The following is a 13,120-nucleotide window of genomic DNA, read 5'->3' on the forward strand; positions in this document are numbered from 1 at the left end:
ACCTACCTACTTTTACCCAAGTTCATGTTAGTAGCTAAACATACATGAAGATTTCTGAAGTCCAGTACTTTCTCATGGGTTTGGGGTCTGACGCCAAAGACCTGAGGACCAATTGCCACACAGTGACTAAGGCCCACTGACAACATCCTAACTTCCACAGAATTTAGAACTACATTGGGAGCTTTAATCAGGCTACTGGAAGCTATGAGGCTGATTCTTAGGCATGGCTGAGGAGAGGTTCTCTAGCACTCTTCCACCTGTTTTGTAATTGCACGTGTTAAATTAGTATAATCACTAATTATCTGCTCTACAGCAGGGCCTAAAATGTGCCACATACCATAAATCACCGCAGGAGGGGCCAGTCATTGCTCTGAAGAGCTTACAGCCTATAAGGACATAATCATGTTAAGCGACTTTTAAGCAGTTTAAAAGTGCTTGTCAGGACAGAGCTCTTCTGTCTTGCAATGTGTTTGCTCTTGCTGGTTTACACTTAGCCACTCTTTACAACCTGTGTCAGAACATTGTAATGGAAAAGCAAAGCAAACATTTTGGCCTACTGAAATTCAAAGCACAAACCCCAAAATAAATAGTTAAACTAACAACATAAATATAGAAATATTTTTGAAGTTCCCTGAAGGTAAGAAAAGAAAAAGAATGAATACAGTTTGCCATCTATTTTACTTCAGATGCAAATTTTATATGGCGAGGCTAGACCAAAAAACCTGTTAACTGCCTTGTGTTTAACTGGAGGAGAAATGGGTTTTCCATATTTACTTAACCTTTGCTTCCCCGGCATTGTTTTCGGACTTACCTGCAGTTGGAGTGGGCCTAAGCCTGGTGTTGCTGCGGCAGCAGCTGCCATGGTAGTAGGGATCAGCTGAACAGGGTAAGGGTCACCTAAGTAAGAGAATAATAGAGGCGTCAGCACCTTTTATCTACTCTCCACCTGCAAATTAAAGTCCTGCATTCACTCCTTCCAAAAGCCTGCTTTTGTGTGCCTTGTTGAGGCCTAATGAAAAGCGCTATTGTGCAGCCTTTTACTAACACTCTTTTCACAATTCTGGCTGAGAGAGGAATGTGAATAAAAGGCACAAGCAATTAAGGCGGAAACCTCATCCTTTTTCATGATGTATTTAGGGAAATGGAAAAAAAAAGTGCACATTGATCAGAAGGCTGCACTTCACAAAAAAACAAAATAGGTGGGGGGGAAAGAAAAGAAAGAAGATGGGGGTGGAGGAGAAGAAACAGAAAACAGTACCTTGATAAGATCACAGCACTAGAAGGGACAAATTTACAAGCCTGTCCAGAATATGAAGTTAACCAAACTCAGATGGTTGTTAGTAAACTGAGCCTCATGCAGATCAAAAATGGCACTCCCTCAACTACTCGTTTTGAGCGTAGAAAAAAAAATCTTGCTTTATAGTTTGGGGGTTTGATCCTCTAACAGGGAAAAGCATGTGAGGTTAAGTAAATCAGATAAAGGCTTCAGAAATCCCTGAACTCCATGACTTGTGATTCAGTTCTGCTTCTGAGAAAAAACTATTTCAATTTTAGTAAGAACTGCATTGTGCTGAAGGAGATAAAGGGATCTAGTAAAAGTTGAAGGAAAAGTTGCAGGCATTTCTAAAGGAAATTTATCTGAAATGGCAAAAATCAACATGGAGATTGGCAAGTTTTAATCGTATGAAGAAAACACTTTTGGTCCCTTACATATCTGACTTGCTGAAATAAACTTCTCACTGTCCCACCAGCAAAGCTGTTAAGAAAACGAGCAAAACATTAACAAGAAACTGCTGCACATATTATATATTCCTATATACTCCCATCATATGTTCCTTCCCCACATATTATATTCCTTCTCCAAATGATAAAACATTTGAACACTTTCCACTCAGTAAATAAGGATCACTAGAGCCTTTCCCTAAGGAAATGGCAGAACTACCGTAGCATCAGAAAAGCTACTTACCCTGAAACTACGGTAAAGAGAGAACATGGTGTGAGGACCATCTAGGTAAATGTTGCTATGTCTTTCACTAGGCAGGTAAACTAAAAGTTTTCCTCCTCTATTGCCCTGTTTTGAGTGAAATTAGGAAAAATAGAAACTAAAAAGTCAGTGCAGGCCATTCAGTATTACCATGATTAGTTATTACCAACTAGAGGCTTATAAAGGCGTCTTGCCCTTGGTCACACAGCAAGTCGGTGGAAGACCTAGGACTAAAACCCAGGGACTCAGTACTTCTTGCACTGCCCTTCCCAAGGGAGGAACCAGGCTCTGGATACATGAGGAGGCCAAGCAGTCATGTAGTGCCGAGGGCAGTGTCACCTCTCAAGACACTAGCAAAGGCTTTTGGTCTCTGCTGGTAAATACCTACCTACCTGCTCTTTGCGGCTGCTCTGCATCGTGTTATCTCTTTCTGCGGTCCTTAAATTTACTCCCATGTTGGACTTACAGTTTTGCCTAAGCAGTTTTAGTTAACTCTACGGTCTGGGAAATGTATTTCTTAACTATTTCATGAACACATCAGTAAATATCTTATTTTTAGATCTAAATAGTTGCTAAGTTTTTTTCCCAAGCTCTAGGAACATTTCAGGAATGTGCGGCAAGATATACAGTTATTAGAAACAGCTATTTCTCAAGCTACTCACAAGCTTGTTCCACTGAAAATATCAATGAATTCTCAAAGAAAAATGTAATACACTTCAATTAAAAAAAAGTCAGTATCAATCTGCTAATACAGGACAAACGGGCCTGGCTTTATGTCCCTGAATCTTTCAAAAACTGAAAGATACATTTTATGCCTATTTTTTACATTCCAAACTACCTGCTATTATCGGTGGACTTTTCTTACAAACACCAAATCAGAGAGAAATTTTGCCTTTTTTTAAGATGTCGTTATTACATGGTAGAATTAGAAGCAGGTCAGAGGCTGGACTTCTTCTTTTAACAACAGACAAAAATTATTTCAGTAGACAACAAATTCTTTTCAAATATATAGCTGCTTTCCAGCTACCATGAGACATCATTTTGAAGAACAGAATTGTTCAAGACTGACTGCATGAAAACGATATGGAAATACAAAATATATTGGTGATATAGAGCATGTGAAGGCTACATGTCAGCCTGGATGAGCTGTATCAGAGGGGCTGGCACACATTGTGAGCAAAGGAGGATGCCTGGAGCCAGGCATGGCTTAGGGAGGGAAGAAGACAAGGCAGAAACCTCAGTTCTGGACCAATTTTTTATTTCTTTACGCCTCCTTTGGTCCACCTTCCACAAACATACTCAGAATCTCTTTACTGATAATTTATGCCATACTACTTCTTTTCATTTCACTTTACAACTTTATCCTTGCCCAAAATAATCTAAGATCTTGCCTACATGAGGATTTTTCATTAAGTAAATTCATATCTAAACCATCCTTTATGTGAATTATCTCTGTGATCCTTCCCTGAAAACACTTCTCCACTACACTTAGTTGTGGTACGGAGCCAAGCTGACACCCTGTCCCAGGCACGAAAATACAAAATATCAACCCTGTGTTAAGGATCTTAATTTTCAACTGACTAGCTATCAAGCTTGTGGATGCCAAATGATTTGTACACTAGTGAGAGTCAGACGGAGGCTCTTAAATCGCTTATGGATTTTGCAAAACTTTATCATAGGAGATAAGTTAAAACCCAAAACCAAAACAAACGGACTTATTTAAAAGAGAAAGTGTAGGAGCTAACATTACATGTGTTGCACCATTCACCTAAATTCTTAAGGCATTTTTTGTATTCCTTTTCCTGTCACTCATCACATTTATTCTCCTTCATGGTGTAATCCCCCTAGTGCCTTGTCTTGTCTCCTGACAGGCTGCAAGCTCTTCAGAGCTGGCACAATTGTCTTACCTGCTATATAAATCAAGTTACACGTTAGTGTTAAATTATAATGTTTTGACAAGATTTTTAAGTTGAACCTGATTATATGAAACAATAGAACTCTCTTTTATTCCTGAAATGTTCTTCTTTAAAAAAACATGAAACCAGAAAAGGAGAAGTAGGGGTTTTATTTCCCAACATTTTTAACTTATTTTTCCCTCCTACTTCTCTTTCAGAGGAAAAAAGTGAAAAAAGTTGGAGGTCATGGAAGGAGAAGAGAAAAAGAAAACAGTGTAAAGAAAGTATTGAATATGAAACAAGAACAGATTCTTAAATAATAATTTCTCAAACCAGAGTGCTAATCAAAATTTCATAAAACACACAGGAATAAATATTTCCTCCTAGCAGATTCTGGTGAATGAAAAGGAAGTCTACATTATCTTCCCCCCTATTTTTGACAACCTCTAGGAAAAGCTATAATAATTTTACACTCAATTTATTACTTAAGTACATTTATAATGAATAATCATAGCTGATGGGTAATTGACAGGTAAGCCACAGCATCTCTTCTCAGCATTCATTTATTCTCTTCTTCATTGCCATTCCACCTGCAGTTCCCTGGTGTGGTGGTGGACATAAAACATGAGTAGCAGGAGGCTGGGAAGATACGGGCACTGTTCTCCAACTTCTGGCCATGAATGAAGAAGACACAATTTGTGGCTTCCAAAAAGTAATCCAATCCTGCCTGACCAGATAGCATGCCTTCTACCTACAAGGGATTCATTTATTTTGGATTTTATACAAAAAAAATAAGCCTGTATCTGTAAAGGAGATGCCTTTGGAGGAATCTAAAAGCAGCCCGACAGTTCCTGTGAAAAGGTCATCAAGAAGATGACCTCTTATTCTTAGAAAATGACCAACTTATTCTTAGTAGTACTGCAAGGCAGGGCAAGAGATAATGGACATAAACTAAAATAAGAGAGGATCAGACTGGACAAAAAGCCTTTTCCCCCTGCGGAGAGCCAGACACTGGAATAAGGAGTCAGTAGAGGTTGTGCAGTCTCTGTCCTTGGAGGTTTCAAACTTCTGACTGGGTAAAGTTCTGAGCAGCCTGGTCTTATCTCAAAGACAACCCTGTTTTGAGTAAGAGGTTGGACTGGACCTTCTGAGGTCTCTTCCAACCTCAAAAACCCTATGATCCTGTAATTACTGCAAATCTTCTTTTATACCTGTTGAATAAGCAACTTTTTTCAAAAGCACTGAGAATTAAGGAAAACCAGTGATTTCCACATAGGTTTCTAGATGCTCATGAATTTTAAAAATCAGGACTTTCATCTGGTTGCCCAACTATGGACAATAGGACATCCATCAGACATCTATTATCGCCTAGAAACTGAACTGAAAATATCAGCTTGTTCTCACAGGACCATTATTTTTTCCTCCTATTTTGTATTTATTAGCATTACTGAGAGAGGTAGCATATGGATTTGAGGGGTGCATTTTTGGGTTCTTTCAGCTGAAAGTAGTCTATAGTTGTGCTGTTACTTTTTATGATGTTGATGCTTTTTGTTGCATGTGCAGCACTACAGAAGTGACACATTCTCATGTATACTAAAAGGCAAAGTTGTTACCAAAACTCCCTCATTCTTGCTATTTCTATCCACAATGCTATTATTCTTTTCTTATCCTGGGGGGAACATGAGAGTTTAGTCATATGCTCATGCTTTGCCACGGCATAAACAGTAGCTCTGAAAGATGACTAGCATCTTTATAAAGAAACTCCAGTATGTGGTCCTCACAACAAATGCTTCCTATTTTTGTCATCCTGATAAAAGCGTAGCAGGGTCAATATTTTTTCTTGTGATTTGGTGATTGTCAGTAACCTGTTTGTCAGCTGATACAGCTGACACAGTTAAATCAGAAATTAGCACTCAGTCTCTTCAGAAGCCAGACACATGGACACTGCATACAGGAAAGATCATAAAACAGCCCACATGCTACGCCACTAAACAATGAAACATGTGACTAACTAAAAAACAGAAATACATCAGCAAATTTCCCTGAGGAAGTTTATGGTATTTAACTCCTAAACATTAATTTTATTGTACTGTGTGAGGAACCAATTAAGTGAGAGTTTCATTTTTGCTGGACATAGGAAATATTGTTCAGAAAACAGATGAACAGTAAATTCAGCATATTTTAATTTTATTAGGCTCGATTTGTTCACCTTGCATACTTTTGCCAATTTTATAAGGTAATTAGATATTTCATCAATAACTTTCTATGTCTGATTTTACTTAGAACATTTCCAGCAGCAACGAGCTGATATGCAAGAAACATACAATGTACCTATTGTATATTCACATTTTTTCCCCTTAATTGGATATGGTTGAAATAGTGATTAAAGTGCTTTCAGAAAACCCCATGTTGATGACATCTGACTGGGAACACAATATGATTTGTTACAACAAATTATCCACAGGGGAGAGAAGGAATGGGCAAAGAAAAACAGTTCTTGTTTCTAAAATTTGGCATAATTCCATCAAAATAACATAGGTATCTGCAAGTTAAAAAAAATCTACCTAGAATTAGGAGCTTTCCTGAGAATTTTTGAATAACATGGAAAATATATTTGGAAGGAGTCCCGCTTCCAGAATATTTTGAAGTACAAAATTAGTAACTACAGTTTCATGAAAAAAAAAGAAAGCAAATATTAAATATTGCCATACAATTCAATTTCTTGCAGATCTCAGTTTAGTAACAAAATTTCTTGCTCTCCATCCTCCAAACAAGAAACTACCTGGAAATCAGCAGCTTCAGCCATACTCAAAACTGTTGCCATCAATACAAAATACCTCTTTCACAAGTGGCCAGTCAATGTTTTATATCTTTTTTAAAGGGTTCACCAATTGCTTAGAGAAGCAGTGGCGTGCAACTTTCCTAAAGAGCTCTTAGTTAGCACCATTAATGGGGAGGATCTATCTCCTTTATAAAGCTTGGGCTATTCTGTGTTTTTTAGGGGAAAGTTAATTGTAAACAGGAGCGGAAACACAGAGCCTCAGAAGCAGCACGGGGAAGAATTCTATCTTTGAGCATTCTGGTTATATTTGTTGAAGAATGTCCAATTTACCATTAATCCCAGCTTTCTCCCTTCCGTGTTTTCTGAAGCAGGCATACGTGCATTCATAAAAAGATCACACCACCTAAAAGAGAAGAGCAGCCTCTCTGAGGTGGAACTATGCAGTGTCTAGGGAGCACAACACAAGGCTATTTCTCTTCTGTCACTTACGATTTTTTATGCTTTAAAAGCACTTTGCAAATATTAGTTAGCTCTAAATAAATTCTATTTCTAAGAGTGGTCTTGGCAGATCTTCATCAGCTGGTGTGAAATCTGGTTTCAATGAAGTCAATGGCAACAGTCCCTCAAGCCTCAGAAGAGCTGACATTTCAGTCGCCACTGCTAAGACGCGGCGAGTTGGGTGCGTTACCCAGGTAAAGGCTCCCACAAGCACCACAAGTGATGCTGGGCTAGCAATAGCAGTAGTAGCAAATGGCGGGGTTGAGGACGGCTGGCTCACAAAAATTAGAACCTGAGCCACCCTGCGTAACCTCGGGGTAAGAGAGTTCTGCTACTGTTTGGGAAATACAGTGATCTGGCTCTGTTTGGTTTCAACATCAGTTGAAAGGGAGGGAGATCATCTGCTGCTAAAGCCCAGCATACTGAAGACAGTGGGATTAAGCCTGAACAGCTGCACATGCTATAGGTCACTAAAGTAGTTATCACCCTGCCCTGAAACATCATCTCTTTATAAAGAAATGGCTTGCACAAAAATTAGAATATTTAAATTCGAAATAGTACTTGTGAATAGAGAACCAGATATCTAGCAAACAGATAACCAGTATTCTTCTTGCTAATCATGGGCAATATAGTCACATCACATACTGCTTATTTTTCTAATATGGAAAAAAATGCTTTGGTCATAAATAATACTATTAGAATTTTTACACAATCATGCAATTATATCTAGGTATGAAGGTCAAAAATCAACTAGAACTACAGATCAAGAGTCGTTTTTTTCACATAGAAATGTAATCCTAATAGAAGTTCCTCCCTTTCTCTCTGCCAACTTTACCACTACACAATATGCCGTAGGGAAAAAAAGGGGAAGTGTCAACTTGTGTAAATTGTCCCTTATGTAATGCAAACCATCTGTTTAAAAAAAAAAAAAAAAACAAAACAAAACAAAATGAAAACCCAAACCACTCCCAAGCACGATCTGCTATGAAGAAAAGGAAAGAAAAGGAAATCCACTACACTGAAGTAGAAGTCAGAGACCGTGATCTGCCATGAGGAAAATATTTACCCCTGCACTCTGTATTTATGCAATTTCACAAAACATTTTGCAAAGTATAAGTGAATAAACTGCTGTGAACATATTAGACAACATCAATATTGTTGCATTTTCATTACATTCTAGGATATTTCTGATCACATAGGAATTGAAGTAGGCAATCCTCTCTTTTCAACAAGGAATAAGAGCAGCTCTTACCCCAAGATGACCACTGGGTCAGAAAGTTTCTGAGTCCCTGACCATTGGAATTTTCCATAGCATATAGGACAAAGTATTGGTATACTTTTGCTCTGTTCTATTTTTCTTTAGCTACCTGCTATCAGAGACACTTAAATGGGCTCCTGCTATGACTTGCGATGACTCTTCTTGTATTATCTACAGTTAAATCATCAAAAGAGGAAATAGGTGTAGAGAAAGTAATACTCCTCCCTTCCACACTCTGCCTCTGGATAAATCACTATTCCATTGGGAAGTGCTAGCTGAGGAATCCTATCACATACACTCTCTGATGTCCCTAGAAGACAAACATCTGACTTCTGTTGCTCTGAGATGGACAGTTGAACCAGAAAGCACTAAATAATTTAGTTGAGCTTCACCATGGAAGCTGAATGAAACAAAAATAGCAGTAAAACTAGGTATTCATCCTTTTTTTTCTCCTCTTTCACTGACCCTGAGGTTTGATCACACATTCTCTTCCAGCCGCAGCTGTGCTGGCTGAGGAGGCCACCATCTCCACTTGCAGTCCCCTGCCAAAGGTTACCACTGCGACCAAGCTGCTCGTTTAATCACTCCCCTACATGTTTCCATTAAAACGAGCCAGCTTAGCTTCAACAGTTTAAACAGAAGGTCTTTGCTTTCCCATTTTGGACAAAAATAAGGGAGGGAATGCTCAACCAAGAAGCTTGGCCAACATGTCAGAAGTTAGAGGCACAGTGAGGAGCAATTGGAGGCAGGTACCTCTTCAGCTACTTGGCCTGCAGGCAGAAGAGGGCAGGTAATCCAGCCATGAGGCAACACTAAGAGCACAAGTGTCTATCCACCTGGAGCGCCCTGGATGGCACCCTTCTTAACGTGGGACGTGTTTTTGGAGATCTGATCTTTCAAAGGGCTAGGGCACAAACAGTATAAACATTAGGGCCTTCTGAAGTGTCTCCAGACAGGGGTCCATAATCAAGGCACTCCATGGCATTAATTAGTAATGAAAATGTAGGTTATTTGCCATGACAACTTCCCTTTCACTTTCCCTCCAGATTTTCAAAGCTCCCTTTTATTGAGAAACAGTACATGGAAATTTCCATTCTTCTTAGGTATTTGGGACTGGAACTGGATTGTCCCATGGAGATATTTATTGTTTCTATGTGCAGGGTCTTAATCTAGTAAACAACAGAATTATCGCTAGGGAAGTTTACGGATCATTTGTACCAAATAATTCTGAAAATCCAGCAGTCCAGGAAAAAGGGCAGATTTTCCAAAGGACCTGGAAGATGTAGAAAGTGAAGTTCCATTTTCACAAAGCACATAAACCAAATTTAAAACCTACATTAGTAAGCTGCTAAAGATGCAAGTTGGGGGATCTTCAGGAGTTCACCGTCAGGCCTGCTTCCACAAAGCAAACTCTGTGAGAGGCATCTAACACATGGAGAAGCTGAGTAAATTAATCTGCTGAGAGGTCTCTGCTACTGTGTTAGACTGATACCCACTTTAGCACTGTTTAAGCTAGCTGACTGTCCTAGAGTTTAAATGTTCACTAAATATCCTTGAGACTTAGGTCTCAAAGTGTTCTTGGCACTTTCAAGTGGGGTCTTAGTCTCCAAAAACATTCAGGTCCTTCAGAAAAATTTATCCAAACCTCTTTGTTTTACCATCTACCATGTCTTTGCCAAGAGGCCAGATAAGCAGAAGGGCAGGTAAAAAGTAGAAGAAACGTTTTAATGGCCAGTCAAAAATATTACTTGATGTATGCATGTCATCGTTAAGGCAGCTTGTTTTTTCACTGCTACAAGCTTTCTAGATGTAGCTAAATCCATATAGGTTTTGTTTATACCACACTGTGAGCGAAGAGAAAAAAATCCTTTGGACTACTTATCACTTTCCCTCAGCTTCTCAGTCAAATTCAGTCAAACATGCCAGGGAATCACCAAAAACAGAGCTGTCTTTTTCCACTGGCTTCTGCTCAGTCCTAGACCTTGGCATGTTGCTAACTCCAAGCCTTACTGCCAGGAACAGCAGCAGCAGCAGCAGCAACTTTGCTCTTTTTTTCTTTTTCTTTTTCAAGGTTACTAAAATATGTGATGTCATGTGTACTTCATGGATGTGAGGTGCTATAGGACCGTCTTAGGTTTAATGTTCATAAAGAAGGAAAAAAATAAAAACAGCCTCAGCTCTATTTAAATCAGACTGCATTAACATGGAACTAATTCAATCTGCCAGATATGTCTAATAGGGTGCTTTCCTGACCTTTTCCAGGCCTACAGTTATGGTAGCATTCATATTCAATGTGGCTTTCAGTTAAACATTCTGTAATGTGAATCACTACTTCTCCCATCCGAGAAGGAATGAGTGTGAAATCACTGGAAGAACTGAATGAGGCCGTGCTTTGGCACTGCAACTGCCGAGGGAGGGGAAGTGTTTTGAACAGTAATTTTCAGTAGTGGTCCCGGTCTGTAAAATATTAGGAAAAGGGATGAGCAGCCAAAGGAACTGAAGTTCTTACTGTAGTACTGTATCTGCAATGCTACAGAAAACCAAAAGAAATCTGAAACAGTGGGCTAAGCCAGTTTAACTAAAGGAATCTTTTTGCATTCTCATTTTATAAAATTGCTGCAGAAGCAAGGACTGAGTAACTCAAAACAAGTGATAAATTCATGAGTTAGTCAATGATACAGATGGGTACACTGACATGGATGTAATAAAGCTAAACAGACACACTAGAGACAGAATGGTAGAACAAGAATGTCCTAGATAACTCAGTAGGAAACTGATGTCAGAAGAATTAGATAAGGAAAAATGCATGAAACCAAGCCTGTGAAATTCATGCTGTAGCTCAATCCATCCACTTGAAAGGAAGTTCTTTGATTAATCTTTAACTTGTATTTATTGGCATCTTGTTAACAGGAACATGAGATCCTACTGAAGGCTTAAATAGAATTTCCAAAAAATCTGGAGAGTGTAGAGAACAATAAATACTTTCAAAGACTAAAAAAGTAGATGCTGTATTTTTTAGTCTTATGCTCTTATGAATATACTCATGGACTGTGTTAGTCCATCAAACTGAAAGGCATATGCTATCTTTGATCTCTGTGCAGAACCCCTGTTGAGATTAATGTGAGTTCTGTGTGAAGAAAGAGACTAGAATAGACCCGGAGTTCACAAACAGTAAGCAGGCTGCTTCAGGAAAAAACATATTTTCTTATAACAGTGTTGAAATTCATTTGGAAGTTTCAAATAGCTTCTCTTCAGACAAATGTATGTATGTGTGGTCATGAGCATGTTTACTTGCCAGAAAGACCTACCAGAAAGAAGGTGCAGAAATCTACTTGTCATCTGGTATGTTTTGCTGTTACATCGATACAGATACTTCTTTGTCTCTCAAAGAACCTTTTCTCATATGATCCTGACTAATTCGGTATTTTCATGTCATCTGTGCAAGTTAGTGATTTTGTCCTTTGGGCTAAACAAGATGATATTTTTATACAAACTGGCATGAAATCCTGCTCTATATCCACTTCCAGCTAAAAAAATCTACAGGACTTACTGCATCCCGCTTTGTAGCTGAAACCAGGAGGAAGAAGGAATCCTTGCTGAGCAGCTGCTGCTAGGGTTCGCTGGTCTGGAGGGAATACGGGAATCATTAATGGAGGCAGCTGACCCTGGACCTGCTGAACAGGAGAGGGAAAATCAAACGTGGAATTTTTTTCTGGGGAAAATGTCTGCTCACATGCTCTCTCTCGCTTCTGATCTGAGAGGTCAGGTCTGAATGTGCTCCTCTATAATGGAGTGTTCCAGTAGCATCACCTAGTCAGCCTCATCTTAATTATCACAGCACTTCGTATGAATTACATTAATCCAAAAGAAATGAAAAGATTCTACTAATGCATACCTGTATCCCAATTAATTAGTCTTCCCTCCCCACCCCCCGGTCCATAATTCCTCACCTCTCTTTGATTGCTTTTTTTTCCCCTGGTTTTATTGTATTGTGTAACAATATTGCTAGGTTTCAGTCTCAAGTGGTAACTTCCACCCAGACTAAGCCCAAACACACGCCCAAAGAGTCACACACACACAGAAGTAAGAATATGTGCATATGTAATGCACAGCATATGCACAGCCCATACCATCTTGCTGCCCATACACATGCACATATCCATACATACGAAAAACTGAAGTTTCTGAGAGGGTAAAAAATAAAGCTTAGACATTTTTTTCACAAGTAAAATACCGCTATGGCTGAAGTGCTAGCTGTTCAGCTTTGCACGCAGCAGCGTAAGTCAGGAAATGGAAAATATTATATTGTAAGTGAATACTGCAGGGGACTTAAGACATGCAAAAATTAGTCATCTACGCTGGAAGTTGGCCATGGCGCTACAGCTAATACTATCGCTTTTACCAAGTTTTGTCAGAGGTTTTAATTACTACAAATGGACATCATCTTTGCATTTTATGCAGAAGAGAAATGAATAGCTTGCTAGGTTAAACTGTTAAATGGCTGGCCTTAACTAAATATATATATATATATATATATATATACACACACATATATATATATATATCTGTAGTAACAAGTAAAACTTTTTTTCTTAGGAGATCAGTCAGTTAAGGGAGAATGACTCATTCTTTAAGAGAGATTATGAAGATTTGTAAGGACACTGTAAAGCTGAGCCATTAGAGGTACAGATAAACTATCGCAG

General features: G+C 38.8%; 1 protein-coding gene across 11 annotated transcripts in view; it reads right to left on the reverse strand.

Annotated features, from left to right (window-relative positions):
- SOX5 (SRY-box transcription factor 5) overlaps positions 1-13,120 on the reverse strand; it is a 599,951-nt gene that overhangs the window by 82,109 nt on the left and 504,722 nt on the right. For 7 of the 11 annotated variants that reach the window (XM_088528386.1, XM_088528388.1, XM_088528387.1 and 4 more), the window contains 2 exons: positions 11,968-12,091; positions 812-897 (listed from right to left, as the gene is read on the reverse strand). In XM_088528386.1, the coding sequence (XP_088384512.1) occupies positions 812-897; positions 11,968-12,091 (210 nt within the window). The remainder of the gene's footprint in view (positions 1-811; positions 898-11,967; positions 12,092-13,120) is intronic. The other 4 variants (XM_088528391.1, XM_088528390.1, XM_088528385.1 and 1 more) reach the window with 1 other exon arrangement.

This window comes from Tinamus guttatus, unplaced genomic scaffold, assembly GCF_059628265.1.
Source record: "Tinamus guttatus ecotype Peru unplaced genomic scaffold, ASM5962826v1 Tinamus_guttatus_pri_ptg000308l, whole genome shotgun sequence".
NCBI classification, from domain to species: domain Eukaryota; kingdom Metazoa; phylum Chordata; class Aves; order Tinamiformes; family Tinamidae; genus Tinamus; species Tinamus guttatus.